General features: G+C 45.5%; 1 protein-coding gene across 1 annotated transcript in view; it reads right to left on the bottom strand.

Annotated features, from left to right (window-relative positions):
- ARHGEF6 (Rac/Cdc42 guanine nucleotide exchange factor 6) overlaps window positions 1-16,427 on the bottom strand; it is a 116,834-nt gene extending 100,407 nt beyond the window's left edge. The window contains 1 exon segment of the mRNA XM_040404762.1: window positions 16,094-16,427. Within this exon segment, the coding sequence (XP_040260696.1) occupies window positions 16,094-16,258 (165 nt within the window). The 5' untranslated portion in view covers window positions 16,259-16,427.
- Window positions 16,428-19,247: the final 2,820 nt, after the last annotated feature.

Here is a 19,247-nt window from a genome sequence, read left to right as displayed (position 1 = left end):
CCATTTTTAATAACCTGACATCAAAGATGAATTGAACAACTTATATTTAATGGTGAATATAGGGTATTAGGCACAAATGTACATCCTCCCGTTACAACCGGCAGTGCAAACTGCCTGCATGGCATCTGTATACAGCACAGAGCTCAGGGAGTGGAGTTTGTTAGACAGATCCATGACCTGTTCCTTCCAATATGACAGATTCTGTAAAGTCTATCCAGAACAGATATGGAGTAAAGAGCAAGGAGAGGTTCACAGAAAGCATCCACTGACCTTGTATGTGGCACTTGGTGGGACAGAGCAGCCTTCAGTGCAGCAAACTACAGTATATACATTCACTGACAGGAAGAGAAAGCAAACTGGGTTGGAAAATTCCTCTGTCCAATAAGAAAGTCACAGAGAATTCACCAATTGCAGTTTCTGCACATCTACCAATGACTGATAGTCTTATATCTCCAGCTTCAGGAAGGAGGGACAGGGACAGAAGACAAGAAAAGATACATTGTATCACTAACTCTGTGTAAATAAACTTACAATTCCGCTGTGTTTGTAAATAACATTGCTGTTTGTTGATACAGAGTTCCTGCTGGTGTGGAACTACAAGTCCCAGGAAGCAATTTCAGCCACTTTCCCCCCCAATATTTTTTTTATACAAGCAAGGAGGGCATGCTGAGACTTGTAGCTCTGCAGAAGCCACAGCTTTCCTTGTGAGGAGCAATAATTCAGCTGTGAATTGACATTTGCTGTAATAACTGGTGTGTCAATAGTAATCTTTAAAGGGGTTTTCTGGGGTTTTAATATTGTTGAACTGTCCTCAGGATAGGTCATCAATATCAGATCAGGGGTCTGGAATCAGTCACCTCGCCGATCAGCTGGTTGAAGAGAAGGCTGCGCCCGTGCAATCGGAGCCTTCCCTTCATTGTTTACCTGCTCGCTGTCGACATCGCAGCGGTGAGCGGTGTAATTACACCTAAGCTGTCCCATTCACTTCTATGGAATGGCTCGTTCCCATTCAAGCGTATAGGAAGGATAACAATGAAAAATAAAATTTTGGATCAGCTCACCTCCATACAGGTATGGCGCATGCGGTTTGGGCTGGCAACTCAGAACAATGCAGGAAAAACATGGATAGATCCGGCACTCAAAAGAAAACAAATTCCTTGACTCAGAACATAGTAGAAAAATATTAAAACTAGGGATGAGCGAATTGACTTCAGATGAAACATCCGAAGTCGATTCACGTAAAACTTCGTTCTAAGGCCCCTTTCACACGAGTGAGTTTTCCGCGCAGGCGCAACGCGAACGCATTTCGCCCGCATCGGGCTGCGTGAAAAATGCATTGCATCCGCAAGCAAGTGCAGGTGCGATGCATTGTTCACTGATGGTTGCTAAGAGATGTTGTTTGTAAACCTTCCGTTTTTTATCACGCGCGTGAAAAACGCATCAAAACGCATTGCACCCATGCGGAAAAAACTGAACAACTGAACGCAACCGCAGACAAAACTGACTGAACTTGCTTGCAAAATAGTGCGAGTTTCACTGAACGCATCCTGAACGCATCCGGACCTAATCCGTCACGCTCGTGTGAAAGAGGCCTTATAGGATGAAATTATATGTGAATCAACTTCAGATGTTTCATCCGTTCATCCGAAGTTGATTCGCTCATCCCTAATTAAAACCACTGTCGCTTATGCGTTTCGGGCATACAAGCCCTTCCTCATAGCATACAAGACATAGAAAATGATTAAAAATATATATACTAACAGGCATGCTGGTAAAGCAGTAACACAGAAAATCAAGTATTAATGGAGTAGGAGCTGAAATGGAAACATCTTAATAAGGCCTGTTGCACACAAATATTTTTTTTTTCCGTTTACATTCCGTTGTTTGCGTTCCGTATATGGACCGTATACGGAACCATTCATTTCAATGGATCCAAGAAAAAAAACGGAAGGTACTCATACGGCCTTCCATTTCCGTTTTTCCGTTTCAAAGATAGAACATGTCCTATTATTGTCTGCATAACGGACAAGGATAGTACTGTTCTATCAGGGGCCAGCTGTTCCGTTCCGCCAAAAAAACGGAATGCACCCGGACGTCATTCATATTTTTTGCGGATCCGTTTTTTGCGGACCGCTAAATAATGGAAAAAGCCATATGGTCGTGTGCAAGAGGCCTAAAAGAATAATATAATATACCAAGCCCAGTAAAGACACATATTGCAGAGTGAATAAGGTCATTAATATAGAGATGACAAATCTGTATTCCAATAGGAGACCTATTTCCCATGGTGAAATATTCTCAAGAACGGCTGCAGATTTGTAGCCAACAGTGATGGCCAGTTCGCCGTGTTCGCCCCCGCGAACACATGCGGGCTGCCATCTTAAATCACGAGTCCGGCGATGCACAGGTAAGTCCTTGCCTGCGCCTGCGCCGCGAGCCGGTCTGAAACAAATGCGGTCACCGGGAGCAGGCAGTTCTGAGAACAGCCCGATGAAGGCCCCCGGCGGCTGTTCTCGGAACTGCCTGCTCCCGGTGACCGCATTTGTTTCAGACCGGCTCGCGGCGCAGGCGCAGGCAAGGACTTACCTGTGCATCGCCAGACTTGTGATTTAAGATGGCAGCCCGCATGTGTTCATTGGCGAACTGGCCATCACTGGTAGCCAAACGGGGTGTTACATTAGGTAATACTCCATGTATGTGTCTTCAAACAGTCACATTGGAAAAATGCACAACACTGGTTCACATGCAAAGGTCTATATAAATGTGGTCGCAACCGATGTAATATCTGTGAATACATCAAACCCTGTCAATCTGTGACCTCCACAGCAAATACCTATTGTCATAACATCAACACTTTTATTAACTGTAACACCAATTATATTCTTTTATGTTATTGAATGCAGGATCCAGTATACTGGGTGTACCCCCCGCAGCCTTAAAAAAACGTATTGTGAACACCGAAATTGTATCAAAAATCCTCAATTGAAAAATCTGTCAGATCCAGCTGCACATCGTGTGAACAGCCGCCAAGGCAACACACAGACCTTGCAGGTGAAAGCCATTGAAAGGGTTAACCAGCCCAAAAGAAAATACAATTGGAAACAAGCCCTGCTGAGGTGTACTGGATCCTCACCTTGGGAAGCAGGTCTCCTAATGGAATGAACCTTGAGGCCCCTGTCACACGAGCGAGTTTTCCGCGAGGGTGCAATGCGTGACGTGAACGCATAGCCCCCGCACTGAATCCTGACCCATTCATTTCTATGGGTCTGTGTACATGAGCGGTTTTTTTCACGCATCAGTTCTGCGTTGCGTGAAAAACGCAGCATGTTCTATATTCTGCGTTTTTCACGCAGTGCTGGCCCCATAGAAGTGAATGGGGCTTCAGTGAAAAACGCATCGCATCCGCAAGCAAGTGCGGATCTAATGCGTTTTTCACTGATGGTTGCTAAGAGATGTTGTTTGTAAACCTTCAGTTTATTATCACGTGCGTAAAAAAACGCATCAAAACGCATTGCACCTGCACGGAAAAAACTGAACATAATCGCAGACATACTGACTGAACTTGTTTGCAAAATGGTGCGAGTTTCATTGAACGCATCCGGAGCCAATCCGTCATGCTCGTGTGGAAGAGGCCTAAGGCCTTTTGCACACGAACGTTGTGTACCCGTGGCCATATTGCGGCCCGCATACGGCGAGTTTGCAATACACGGGCATCGTCCCGTGTGTACTCCGCATCACAGATGCGGACCCATTCAGTTGAATGTGTCCGCAATCACGGAGATGCGGAACGGAACCCAATGGATCGGAACTTGTTCTATTTTTTTTTTTGCGGTGCGGATGGATCACGGACCCATTCAAGTTGAATGGGTCTCGATCCGTCCCAGCCGCCGCACGGACGTTGCTGTGCATTGGGGACTGCAAATTGCGGTCCCCAATTCACGGAACGGATGCACAACGTGTGCAAGAGGCCTAGGACCGACGTGTCATATCTATATTGATGACCCAATTCACGCTGCAAATGCACACTCTGCAATATGTGTCTGTACTGGGCTTGGTATATTATATTACTGTTTTATAGGGATGAGCGAACTTGTGTTTTCAGTTTTGTTCGGAGTACAAGGTTCCGGCTATCTAAGAATTTCATTATGGATTCCGCTACCATGGACCATAAGTTATGGTCCGTGGATGGCGGAATCCATAACGGAATTCTTAGATAACCCGAACCTTGTGCTCCGAACTTGAAAACACAAGTTTGCTCAACACTAATCTTTTATTAAGATGTTTCTATTCCAGCTCCTACTCCATCCATACCAGATTTTCTGTGTTACTGCTTTACCAGCATGCCTGTTCATATATATTTTATCATTTTCTATGTCTTGTATGCTATGAGGAAGGGCTTGTATGCCCGAAACGCGTAAGCAACAGTGGTTTTAATATTTTTCTACTATGTTCTGAGTCAATAAAGGAATTTGTTTTATTTGGGTGCCGGATCTATCCACATTTTTCATGTATAAGAAGGAGCCGTCCCATAGAAGTGAATGGGACGGCTTTGGACACCTTTGTAAAAAAAAAAACATTTTTTTTACACCAATTAATTTATTTTGTATTGATTATTTTATTTCTCCAATTAGTTCTATTTATCTATCTTTTTTCGTTTTTGTTCTGCTCTCAGTGAGTTTATAGAGAATACGTCATCTGACTGATTTTCTGTAACTCCCCCTGTGTGTGCACACCAGAGCGCTCACTGTCTACCCACCCACCCCTTTCAGAAGCTTCCAGGTCCGGTGTTCTGTCAGAAAACCTTAAATCGTCAGATTCCCTTACCCCACGTGACTTCCGGGGGAAGGGGGGGAATGCGCCTCCGCGCAATCGCAGTACCACGGCACGGCGCCTCCACGCAAGCGCAGTACCAGGGCATGGGTAAGTTAAAATGACAGTGAGCGTTGACTCATTGACGCGCGCACGGACATGCGCTCTCAGGGGTAAGGAGATCTGACGGTCTTTTGTCTTGTTAAATCTCCTTACCCTCACTACACAGCGCCCTTCAGATTCATTGCTGGCTGGCTTCAATCCGCGTGTGCGCAGTGTGAGGGTAAGGAGATTTAACAAGACAAAAGACCGTCAGATCTCCTTACCCCTGAGAGAGCACGAGCGGTTGGGCGCGTCACGCTTCCATGACTCAACGCTCACTGTAATTTTACCTTACCCATGCCGTGGTAATGCGCTTGCGCAGAGGCGCACACCCCCGGAAGTTACGTGGGGTAAGGGAATCTGACGATTTAAGGTTTTCTGACAGAACACCGGAACACATGAGGCCACGCCCCTCTCCCGAGAAGCCCCACCCCTAACGGACTGTGGTGGTGGAGAATGCAGAGGTACTTTATGTATGGAAGGTGTGTATAAAGCAGGGCTATGTCAGTGTAACCAGTCTATTGTACAGTTTTCTGTGTGTAATGTGCAATGTAGCAGAGCTGTGTGTGCAATGTGTATATAGTAAACTATCTGTGTAATGGGCATGTGGTAGAGCTGTGTATGTAATATGTATATAGTAGCGTCAGGTGGGCGCAGTGTATGGCAGCGTCAGGTGGGCGCAGTGTATGGCAGCGTCAGGTGGGCGCAGTGTATGGCAGCGTCAGGTGGGCGCAGTGTATGGCAGCGTCAGGTGGGCGCAGTGTATGGCAGCGTCAGGTGGGCGCAGTGTATGGCAGCGTCAGGTGGGCGCAGCGTATGGCAGCGTCAGGTGGGCGCTGCGTATGGCAGCGTCAGGTGGGCGCTGCGTATGGCAGCGTCAGGTGGGCGCTGCGTATGGCAGCGTCAGGTGGGCGCTGCGTATGGCAGCGTCAGGTGGGCGCTGCGTATGGCAGCGTCAGGTGGGCGCTGCGTATGGCAGCGTCAGGTGGGCGCTGCGTATGGCAGCGTCAGGTGGGCGCTGCGTATGGCAGCGTCAGGTGGGCGCTGCGTATGGCAGCGTCAGGTGGGCGCTGCGTATGGCAGCGTCTCATGCACGAGAACGTTTTGCAACGTCAGGTGGGCGCCGTGTATGGCAGCGTCAGGTGGGCCCTGTGTATAGCAGCGACAGGTGGGCGCTGTGTATGGCAGCAGTGGTCTTATGCTTGGTGTATGATGTTGGCTAAATCTAAAATTGTCTACATTTATTTCTGCATGAGAGACTAGCAATGGTTCCCTGCAGAAATATCAGCATCATAACGTTATGTGGGCCTATGCATTGTATATGTGAATTACCACAAAAAATATTTACTCCTCCTCGGCTAAAAATACTCCTCAAAATTGTTAAGAGGAGTATTTTTACTCTTCTGGAAAAAATGGAGTGCGACCTCTACTGTCAGCTGTAACATACAGCTGACAGTCTGCTTCAAACTGCAGACATAACCCCTTCCATGCCATGGTCCTTACGCCCGATGCCATCCCCCCCCCCCCTTCCCCTGTCGTGTAGGATGGCCGTCAACCCCCTCCCCTTCCGGATGGCAACAAGCCCCCCCTCCCTTCAGGATGGCCGGCGCTGCAACAAGGCGATTAATAAGTTACTATTTCCATTTCCGATCCGTTTTTTGCATACAGAAACCATACGGATTACGGATATGTTTTGTGGAATAACGGAACGGAAGAGGACTTAAATCAGAGAAAAAAAAAACTTAGATACGAAACAACGGATCCGTGAAAAACGAACTGCAAAACAACAACGGTCGTGTGCATGAGCCCTTACTGTGAATGACAGTATAGTGTACTGCAGTGTATTGTAGAGGCATCAGACCCACTGGATCTTCAAGAACCAAGTGGGTCGGAGTAAAAAAAGTGCAAAAAAAAGGAAAAAATAAAAATAAAATTCTTCCTATATCCGCACATATAATTGGTTAAAAATGTAAAAAATGAAAAACACTAAACATGTTTGGTATTGCCACGTCCATAACGAAATTGTCTATAAAAGGATCACGTACTTTTACCGCACGGTGAACGCCATAAAAAAAAAAAAAAAAAAAAAAAAAAGAGAAACTTTGATGGAATTGTAATTTTGCCCACCGCACTTCCCACTAAATGATATAAAAAGTGATCAAAAGAGTCATATGTACCCCAAAATAGTAACAATCAAACCATAATCTTATCCCGCAAAAAATTAGCCTCTACCTAAGACAATCACCCAAAAAATAAAAAAGATATGGCTTTCAGAAAATAGAGACACTAAAACACGATTTTTTTGTTTCAAAAATGTTCTTATTGTGTAAAACCAAAATATATTTAAAAAAAGCAGACATATTAGGTATCACCGCATCCGTAACAACCTGCTCTATAAAAATATCCCATCTGGTGAACGCTGTAAAAAAAAATATTAAATAGAAACTGTGCCAAAAAGCCATTTTTTAGCACCTTACAAGACAAAAAGTGTAATACCAAGCCATCAAAAAGTCATATGTGCCCCAAAATGGTACCAATCAAATGGTCATCTCATTCCCCAATAAATGAGCCCCTACCTAAGACAATTGCCCAAAAAATTAAAAAAAAAATATGGCTTTCAGAAAATGGAAACACAAAAACATGATTTTTTTATTTTATTTATTTTTTTATTGTGTAAATCCAAAATAAAATTAAAAAAATAATATTAGGTATCGCCGTGTCGTTACGACCTGCTCTATAAAAATATCACATTATCTACTGTCAGGTAAACATTGTAAAAGACAAAAAATAAAAACTGTGCCAGAACAGACATTTTTTGGTTACCTTGCCTCACAAAAAGTGTAATATATATATATACATACCCTGTGGGGATTCGCTCTGGTAGTCAGGTTAGCGGAAGCAGTATAGAGGCAAAGGACCAGGTTGTAAATCACTCTTCAGTGTTTATTCACACTTATAACATAACACAGCAGTCACTTTTCAGGCTCGGTGCTTGTTCACACACAGAAAAACAAGTTCACCTGGCATCCTGGGTGTCCGTTCACACCTGGCTGAATGCTCAGCCTCAGAAAGTCCACTTGCAGGCTTTAAGGCGGCCTGCTCACCTGACACACGGTCTTCAGACCTCAGCACAGAAATCTCCAGAGCTCCACTGTCAGAGGGAGGTAATCCACATCACCTGACAGTGCTGGCTGTTTTTATAAGCCTGCCAAGACCCGGCTTGGAACGTGTAGAGTAGTCACCCACCCAGCACTTTGACTACTCCCAGTAAGAACAGTCCCGGATCAGCTATTTACAGCCATACTAAATAGCAAAGTGTCAATCAGCATTAGCTGGCGCTGACACATGAAAATACCGGGTCTTACTTCACCGAGGCCAGGAACCTCGGTGACACATACCTACCATCAATGACGACCCTTTGTACCTTCCTACAACACACACACACAATCCACAACTACCTCTAGAAAAAGATTTATATACTGCAGGAATAACCCTAATATATATACTAGCAGAAGGACCCCGCTTTGCACGGGTATATTTCATCTATTTAATTTAATGTTTCTGTGTGTCGTGAGCTGTGTATCTAATCCTATCCTGTGTGATACTGTCCGCTGAGCTATGTATCTAATCATATCCTGTGTGATTCTTTCAGCTGAGCTGTGCATCTAATCCTATCCTGTGTGATACTGTCTGCTGAGCTGTGTATCTAATCCTATCCTGTGTGATACTGTCTGCTGAGCTATGTATCTAATCCTATCCTGTGTGATACTGTCTGCTGAGCGATGTATCTAATCCTATCATTTGTGATACTGTCTGCTGAGCTGTGTATCTAATATCCTATCCTGTGTGATACTGTCTGCTTAGCTGTGTATCTAATATCCTATCCTGTGTGATACTGCCTGCTCAGCTGTGTATCTAATACTGTCATGAGTGATACTGTCAGCTGAGCTGTGCATCTAATATTATCCTGTGTGATACTGTCTGCTGAGCTGTGTATCTAATCCTATCCTGTGTGATACTGTCTGCTGAGCTGTGTATCTAATCCTATCCTGTGTGATACTGTCTGCTGAGCTGTGTATCTAATATTATCCTGTGTGATACTGTCTGCTGAGCTGTGTATCTAATACTATCCTGTGTGATACTGTCTGCTGAGCTGTGTATCTAATATCCTATCCTGTGTGATACTGCCTGCTGAGCTGTGTATCTAATACTGTCATGAGTGATACTGTCTGCTGAGCTGTGTATCTAATTATATCCTCTGTGATAGTGTCTGTTGAGCTGTGTATCTAATCCTATCATGTGCAATACTGTCTGCTGTGTATCTAAGTCTATTGTGTGATACTGTCTGCTGAGATGTACATGTCGTCGTGTAGCCCTAGCCTAAAGCTGACTTACAGCAGTGAAGAAAAATGGCTGGGTTGTTATGGAAACCTGGAGTAAAACTGTGTGTATGTGGAGACTAAGAGCCTGCGAGCTTCTATTGGCTGATAAGGGACATATGACCGTGTGCATGGCAGTTGGGATTTGAGGAGAAAGACTTGCAGGCTTGTATTGGCTAATGTAAGTCATTTTTTGGGAATATCTCAGGAACGGTACGTCCTAAAAAGCTGAGACCCAGTCTAAAACCTTCCCGGACACCTGATGTACCTGTGTGCCAAATTTTGTGAAGATCGGTTTAGTCATTTGGTCACGCATAAAGGACAGACAGATGTCTAGGCAGACAGACGTCCAGACAGACAGAAACTCATTTTTATATATAGAGATATGACAATGGCAGCACATCAGGCCAAATATAAATACGGAGGTGCAGGCCAATGGATCTGGCAACAAATCCAGGACAATATAAGAATTTAAAAAAATGGCAGCACTCTCACAAAAAATGAGTGAAAGGAAAAACACTTTATTTACCCCTGTGGTCGCAACCAGGGATGAGCGAACTCGTGTTTCAAGTTCGGCGTACAAGGTTCAGGTTCGGGTTATGTAAGAATTACGTTATGGATTGTGCTACAGGGACCATAACTAAGGGTCCATTCACACGTCTGCATAATGGATCCGCATCCGTTCTGCAATTATGCGGAAGGGGTGCGGACCCATTCACATACAATGGGGCCGCAAAAGATGCGGACAGCACCACCATGTGCTGTCCGCATCCGTACTTCCGCTCCGCGGCCCCGCAAATAGAGCATGTATAGGCAACTTTATCTCACTGTGATTTTGTAGTAAAAAGATCCCAGAGAGGCACAGAGCATTATCAGTCATGTTACTGCTGCGTGTCTCTGCAGTCCAGTGCGGGGCTTGGCTGTCATTCACGCTGCGGATGTCATGCACGGCATCCGCTCGTGTGAAACAGCCCTTAGGGGCTGGTAAAACAATGGTATTTTTGGCCCGCATCTGATCTGCATTTTTTGCATTCATTTCAATGGGGCAGTAAAAAATGCGGACAGCACACCGTGTGCTGTCCGCATGCGTATGTCCATACCATGGCCCCGCAAAAAAAAGACAGAACATGTCCTTTTCTTATCCATTTTCCAAACAAGAAAGGCATTGTTATAATGATGCCCACGAAAGCTGTGGGATGCAAACACGGACCGCATCCGTATGTGAATCAGGGATAACAGTTCTGGTGGACAACCCCTTTAAGGCTAGTAAACACATCTGCGGTCGGGTGTTCCAGCCGGCACTTCCAACAAAGAATTTGCCGGGTAGCATCTGGATCTCTGCCGGACCCCACTGACTAGGCGGCAGTATCCAGAAATGCCGGATCTGGAGAGGTCCGGCAGACAGTTCCGTAACAGAACATCCTGGCTGGGGCTCTAGCCTTAGGCCTCCTGCACACAACCGTTTTTTTTCCCCGTTTACTGGCCGTTTTTTGCGTTCCATAAACGGTCCGTATATGGAACCATTAATTTCAATGGTTCCGCAAAAAAACGGAATGTACTCCGTTATGCATTCCGTTTCCGTTTTTCTGTTCAGTTTAAAGATAGAACATGTCCTATTAATGCCCGCAAATCACGTTCCATGGCTCCATTCAAGTCAATGGGTCCGCAAAAAAACGGAACACATACGGAAATGCATCCGTATGTTTTTCCGTTTTTTGCGGAACCATCTATTGAAAATGTTATGCCCAGACCAATTTTATCTATGTAATTACTATATACTGTATATGCCATACGGAAAAAAGGGAACGGAAAAACGGAACAGAAACGGAAACAAAAAACGGAACAACGGATCCGTTAAAAACGGACCGCAAAACACTGAAAAAGCCATACGGTCGTGTGCAGGAGGCCTTAGGGATCATATCTGGGGTTTGATGCATCCACTATTTCTTCAGAGAAAGGAGCGCCATTTTACTTCAGGTGATATTTTGGGTCGGGAGCTGAACCCTATGTTTCATTCCTATGCTCCTGCATGCTGGTGCCCACTCACCTAGACTGAATGTCTTCAGCTCCCGCACTGTATACAGATTCAGGGCCCTCCCTGTCACAGCTGAGGTGGAGCCCAGATCTGGATTTCAGAATATCAGTTTAAGCAAACACCATGTGGCTTTGTGTAAAGTGTAACTTCCGCCTTCCTGCAGATGTGCACTGCACGCGGTTCTTTCCTCGGTGTAACGAACACTGAGCCGCTCAGGCCTCATGCACACAGCCGTGTTATGGAGCTGGGTACATATTGTACACGTCCATGTGCCTCTGATTTTATACACATTTCTCATACCATCCCCCCAATGCATTCTACATTATAGAGATATTCCAGCTGCTTGTGAGGGGGAATATGATGCCATGTGGCGGCACTATACAGAGGGGCAGATACACTGATAGCACAAGCCGTGTGCCATGCTTAGACACTTTTGTCAGGTGGCGTCACAGCTTTTTGTGGCAGTTTTTGGTGCAGTTCTTTAGCCAGAAATGGACCCAGCAGGAAGGAGAGGTATAAATCCTTCCTTTATATCTCTCATTTCCTTCCAACCCACTTCTGGTTTTGGCTCAAAAAGCTGCCACAAAAAAGGTGTGTGACGCCTCTCTGGTTGTGGCAAGTTATCTCCTATCCACAGCAAATGAAATAACTATTAGATCAGGGGGGGTTCTACCACTAGGACCCCCACTGATCATGATAACGGTGCCCCCATAGCCCTCGGTGGACACCCTGAAATAAACGGAGCTTCTCCATTCATCTCTATGGGCGATCTGGAAATAGCCAAGTGCTGTACTCAACTGCCTTCATCTGCAGAGATGAATGGAGTGGCAATGCGCCTGTCTGACCTGTCGCTCCATTGATTTCGGGGGGCACTAAGGGGTATGGAGTACCTGTTCTCCCGCCGAAAAAATAGTTATTCCCTATATACAAACGGAATACGCCTTTGAGTGTCTACAAAAGGAAGCATGGATTGGTAAAATGCACCAAATGTATTAACAGAGCGCTGCACTAGCTTATTGGCGCCAAAAAAATAAAAATGGTGGAGAGTAAGGCTCCATTCACACGTCCGCAGTGTGTCCACGGATCCGCAAAACACAGACACCGCCAATGTGAATTCTGCATTTTGCGGACCGCACATCGCCGTCACTAATAGAATATGCCTATTCTTGTCCGCAATTGCGGACAAGAATAGGACATGTTCTATTTTTTTCGGGAACGGAAATGCGGACCTGGAAGTGCGGGTCAGTATTTCCGGAGCCGGGCCGCACGATGTGGACCCGCACTTCCAGGTCCACATTTCCGCTCCCGAGAAGAATAGAACATGTCCTATTCTTGTCCGCAATTGCGGACAAGAATAGGCATATTCTATTAGTATGAATGGGTCCGCAATTCCGTTCCGCAAAATGCGGAACTAAATTGCGGACGTTCGAATGGAGCCTAAGTCAGGCGAAAGGCCTCTTGCACACGACCGTATGGCCTCTGAAATATACGGTCCGTGAGCGCCCCATATGTCCCGGAGCAGCATTGATCGTGCGCACGGGAGTACACAGTAGCATAGGTTACAATGATGCTGTGCACATCGGGCCGCCCGCGGGGCTATTGTCCCGCACTCATTAGTGTCTAATTTCTAGCAAGATACACCAAAGTTTAGGCTCTGTAAAATATTAGACAGCAATTGAAAATCGACCCCAGCGTGTCTACACAACAATCCACACAATCTACACAACCCATTGCTTTGAAGTGCCCTAACAGAGATGTAAAGGGCCTGTCTACATACGGCTAGTCCCTTCCCTTGTAGATTGTAAGCCCTTGCACCAGTTGTATGATTATGTATGTAGACCCCTTTTCATAAGTACAGCACCATAGAATGAATGGCGCTATAATAATGAATAATAATTATAATACAGTACACCACTAACATATTTCCATGGTCCAGACTTTTTCCCGGCTTTCCCTAGGCTAGTGATGTCACGTTCATCGGTCACATGACCTAGGCACAGCTCAGCCCCATAGAAGTGAATGGGACTGTGCGCAATACCAAGCCCAGCCACTATACAATGTACGGCGCTGTGCTTGGTGAGCACAGAGAAGGCCACAGCGCTCAAAGGAGCGCCTTCTCAAACATTTGATCGGCAGGGGTCCCGGGTGTCTATCCAGAGTATAGGTCATCAGTATTAAAATTTTAGAAAACCCTTTTAATGCTCTTTTACATGAGCAATATTTCAGAAAATATAAAACCCCTTTAAATCAGTTTAAACAGGTCTGTTTAAGTAACTATTTGCATTCCCATTGTAAAAAAAAGTCTGGAGCATCTATTCTTGTAACTATATGTTGTGCTATTCCTCTATTATTCCTGCTAGAAGTTTATGAATTAAAGGGTACCTGTCAAATTGAACATGGTGTCTGAGCTATTTATACAGAGATAGCTGTCAATCACTGATAGGACCGCCTCCTTGACGTCAAAGCCCAGAATATGCAGGAAATTAAATGGAAGGCCTCTTTCACACTTGCGTTGTTGGGATCCGGCATGCACTTCCGTTGCCGGAGGTGCCCGCCGGATCCGGAAAAACGCAAGTGTACTGAAAGCATTTGAAGACGGAACCGTCTTCCAAATGCTTTCAGTGTTACTATGGCACCCAGGACGCTATTAAAGTCCTGGTTGCCATAGTAGGAGCGGGGAGCGGGGGAGCGGTATACTTACAGTCCGTGCGGCTCCCGGGGCGCTCCAGAATGACGTCAGAGCGCCCCATGCGCATGGATGACGTGATCCATGCGATCACGTGATCCATGCGCTTGGGGCGCCCTGACGTCACTCTGGAGCGCCCCGGGAGCCGCACGGACGGTAAGTACACTGCTCCCCCGCTCCCCGCTACACTTACCATGGCTGTCGGGACTTTAGCGTCCCGGCAGCCATGGTAACCACTCTGAAAAAGCTAAATGTCGGCTCCGGCAATGCGCCGAAACGACGTTTAGCTTAAGGCCGGATCCGGATCAATGCCTTCCAATGGGCATTAATTCCGGATCCGGCCTTGCGGCAAGTGTTCCGGATTTTTGGCCGGAGCAAAAAGCGCCGCATGCTGCGGTATTTTCTCCGGCCAACAAACGTTCCGGTCCGGAACTGAAGACATCCTGATGCATCCTGAACGGATTACTCTCCATTCAGAATGCATTAGGATAATCCTGATCAGGATTCTTCCGGCATAGAGCCCCGACGACGGAACTCTATGCCGGAAGACAATAACGCAGGTGTGAAAGAGCCCTAAGGCTATTTTCACACTGGCGGCAGAGTGATCCGGCAAGCAGTTCCATCACCGGAACTGCAGGCTCCGGCAAAACGTATGCCAACTGATGGCATTTGTAAGACTGATCAGGATCCTGATCAGTCTTAAAAATGCCTGATCAGTCAGAAAAATGCATTGAAATGCCAGATCCGTCTTTCTGGTGTCCTCTGGCAAAACGGATCCGGCATTTATTTTTTTTCACCTTTTTTTTTCGGCCTGCGCATGCGCAGACCAGAAGGACGGATCCGGTATTTTGAATGCCGGATCCAGCGCTAATACATTCCTATGGAAAAAAATGCCGGATCGGGCACACAGGCAAGTCTTCCGTTTTTTTTTTTGCCGGAGATAAAACTGTAGCATGCTGCGGTTTTATCTTTTGCCTGATCAGTCAAAATTACGGAACTGAAGACATCCTGAACGGATTACTCTCCATTCAGAATGCATGGGGATATGCCTGATCAGTTCTTTTCCGGCATTGAGCCCTTTTGACGGAACTCAGTGCCGGAAAAGAGAAACGCTAGTGTGAAAATACCCTAAATTAGGTTATATTGAATATTTTCCCACTAAACTATATATCGATCTGCTGACGCCTCCTCCTCTATCAGTGGCTGCCTGCAGATTATTTCACATTTCCTGTCAGGTACAGCTGTGGGTTACTAGTTGGCAGCACTGACTCAGACTGTGCAGGGACCCCCCAACTGGTAACACCCAGGTGTACCTTTATAGAAGAACGGCACAACATACAGTCATAAGAAAATATGCTCCAGAATTGTAATTTCATGTGGAATACCATTATTTACTAAGATGGAGATGTCAGGAATGGCGACAGGTCCTGTCTACACTGTTCCTAATGACTCCACTTCTTGCATGTCGAGAAGATTGCACTTGCAGGTATAAGGGGCGTCTGCAGTGAAGAATTTGAGGCGTGTGATGAGGAATGTGTCCATCGTGGGTTAATACTTGTATAAACACAGTTCTTACAGTTCAGTACAAGCTTCTTGACTATTCCTGCCATGGGCGATGCACAATGTGACCCATCAGAACAAGCCGAGCACTGGCTGGACTTCATGGGGCGCTTCCATCTATTGCTCCCTGTTATCAGCCGTGGCAGGCTGGGGGTAGTGGTCTTCACTGGTATAAGCGACATGCCTTTATCTCTGGTTTCCTGATGCACACTGACATGTCAGTGAATATTAGCAGCTTTCATGTTCTCGGCAGTTCAGTAGAAATGATTAGCTTCGTACAACTCCCAGCATATTCTGGCAGCCACATGCTGAGAGTTGTAGTTCCTGGAAAGCGCAGTGCATTCCTATGTTCTCGCCTACCTGGGAGTGTGCTGTGGGACATTATCTACAGAGATCAGGGCGTTTCCCTCTGGCTTGCAGCCCCATATTAACGTAGTATACAGTCGTAAGTATCCTAAAGACCCATCTAAATAGCCAACCCCCCCTTCCCCTCAAAAGGCTGGGGTTTAACCCCATGATTACCTTGTCCACAGAGCCCGGGAGCAGCCGGTTCATCAGCTTGCACAGCACCACCCCATCCTTGAGGGAGCACTTTAGGAAGTCCTCTGGGTCACAGATGTTCTTCTTGGGGGAGTTGAGGACCCCCAGAGAGATGAGCCAGGTAACAGTCTGCTCCTCCGGGTTCATGGCTGTGCTGCTGGGGCTGGACGACTGTAATGCACCCACATCCTGATTACATCTCAGGCTTCTTCCTTTTTCTGTGCACCAGTATACACAGGAAGCCGCTGCTTATGTCAGTCCCTGGTATGTTCTGCTGGGGACTCCAGGGAGACTTGTGAGCACACAGATCATGCCCTGGCGGGTAGGACTCTCTCGGCAGCCCTCATCTGTCTGCAGCTTCTTAGTTATTACACTATGGACACACGGTCAGGTTTCCTGATGCAGCTTTGAAAGCCAAGAGTGAAATAAAAACAAGAAGATTTATCAAACTGGTGTAAAGTAGAACTGTCTTAGTTGCCCACAGCAACCAATCAGATTCCACCTTTCATATTACCAAGGAGCTCTGAAAAATAAAAGGTGGAATCTGATTGGTTGCAACTAGAGATGAGCCAAGAGAACTTCGGATGCTACATCCGGAGCCGCTTCGCTAATTCATTCGTTATAATACTGTTACGGAGATTCGTCTCAGTGCAGTGTTAGAATGTATGGGCTCCAATGAGCCAAAGCAAGTTATTCACAATAATTGATTATTACAGTGAAAAATCACTTCAAAACTTGGATGCGAAGTCGAGTTTGGTTCCAAGGTTTTTCACTGTAATAATCAATTGACAAAGTTATTCAATGAAGTTTCGCGCAACTTCATGAATAACTTACTTCAGCTCATTGGAGCCCATACATTCTAATACTGTACGGAGATGATTTATAACGGATTTTTTAGCGAATCAACTTCGGATGTAGCATTCGAAGTTGCTTCGCTCATCTCTAGTTTCAACTAAGACAATTTTGCTTTACACCAGTTTTGATAAGTCATCTTATGCTTTCTCTCCTTTTATGCTCCGCAAAAAATACACATGCCGTCCACGTGCATTCCGTATTTTGCGAAACGAAACAGCCGGCCCCTAATAGAACAGTCCTATCCTTGTCCGTAATGCGGACAATAATAGGACATAGTCTATTTTTTGGCGGAATGGATATACGGACATAAAGAAACGGAATGCACATTGAGTCATTTCCGTTTATTTGCAGCTCCATTAAAGTGAATGGTTCCGCATACGTGAAGCAAAAAAAACATATGTTCGTGTGTATGAGCCCTTACCGTTTCTAGAAAAGCAGGGTGGAAACTGATAGGATGACAGATATTATCACTCAGCTTTCCTAGTTCCCCGAATGTCAGACCTAGCTAGCTGTGGCAGGGCAACTGGACAAATAGACATATCTGCTGTCTGGGAAAGCTGTGGGAGCTGTAATGGCCGCCATGTTGGTTACACAGCTTTCTCAGAATCAGAAACGGGAAGATTTATCAAAAGTGGTGCAAAGGAAAACTGTCTTAGTTGCCCATAGCAACCAATCAGATCGATCCTTTCATTTTCTAAACAAGCTCTGAAAAATGTATGGTGGAATCTGATTGGTTGCTATGGGCAGCTAAGCCAGTTTTCCTTTGCACCAGTTTTGATAAATCTCACCCTTAAGTTTTATTTTTATTTTTTTTATTTTTTACTCCTGGGCTTTGGATAACATTTGTATCAAGAATAGGGACTGAAAAAGTTTGGGGAGATTAATCAAAACTGGTGCAAAGGAAAACTGGTTTGGTTACCCATAGCAACCAATCAGATTACAGCTTTCATTTCTCAGAGCTCCTTTGGAAAATGAAAGGATTGCTCTGATTGGTTGCTATGGGCAACTAAGACAGTTTTCCTTTACACCAGTTTTGATAAATCTCCCCCATAGAATAGCTTGCCTTTTATTTGCTGTTTTGCAGTTAAGAGGAAAAGTGGATCGGGGTCCACCACACTTGGATTGTTCGGGGTTGAAGTGGTCGGACTGCAACTGTTCCAGGCAATAAACGCTTCGGGCTGGAGTACTCTTGTTAATAAATGCTAGTAATGCTATGAAATAACAGTTCTGGGGCACCTTTTCCTAAAACTCTGCGCTATCCCATTCCTCCGGGAAACGTGTGACTATTTGGGGCAACTATTTCCCACCGTTCCCCTATTATTCCTCCTGAAAATAAAAAAAATGTCCCAGAAGCGATATATCTCCCTCCTCACTACAAAGCAGCAGTATCGCAGCAGAACCGCAACACAACTGCCGTGTTGCGATCCATACAAGTTAGAGCGCAGTATCATTGATTTTCTCAATATCCTCCTGAAAATACATGACTAAGTGTCCATTCACACAACTGTAAGGACCTGTTCTGTCTTTTGCATAGTGGAGGCACGGATCTGAAGGTGCTTCCGTGGGCTTTCGGGTCCATGCCTCCCCACCATAAAAGATAGGACATTTCCTATCTTTTGCCGTATGTTGCGGATCGTGGACCTATTCAAGTCAATGGGTCCGCACTTAAATATGGGGTTCACATGGCCAGGGCCCATAAATTGCAGACCACAGCCCTAAAGTCTGTGTGAATGGGGCCTAATCGGGAGTTCACGTCACCGTTTCATTTAACATTCTGATCTGTCAGAAAACAGGGGGGGGGATCAGGATCCTGTAAAAAAAAAAAAAAAAAAAAACAGATCCTGAGCATCAGTTATGCACATTTGGCATCCTGTGTGTCCCGAATTTGGGTTCGGTTCCAAGGTACCACTTGAAACCGAACCTGAGTTCATGAAATGGTTTTTACAGTACAAATTAATTTATGAAGTTATTACCCAAAGTCTCGGCTCATCGGAACCAATACATTCTAATACTGTATGGAGCTGATGTTTCATCTGAAGTCGATTCGCTCATCCCTATTTGTATATACAAGGCACTACAGAGCGGGGCACCAAAGAGGCGGAGCATTATGTATAACTGGTCAAAATGGTCAAAATGTACACTAATGCCTCTTGTACAGCATGCAGTATGGGGGGCTGTACACGTTAATATAGCGCTGAGAAGCGAATTTAATTAGATCAAAGCATAGCATTGTGGATGTGCGATCCAGTTCTGTTTTCTCCCCCTGATAATTATGTATAAC

The sequence above is a fragment of the Bufo bufo genome, chromosome 8 (assembly GCF_905171765.1).
Source record: "Bufo bufo chromosome 8, aBufBuf1.1, whole genome shotgun sequence".
In the NCBI taxonomy this organism is placed as follows: Eukaryota; Metazoa; Chordata; class Amphibia; order Anura; family Bufonidae; genus Bufo; species Bufo bufo.
The sequence above is the reverse complement of the archived record's forward strand: the minus strand, read 5'-3'. Positions and strand labels throughout refer to the sequence as shown.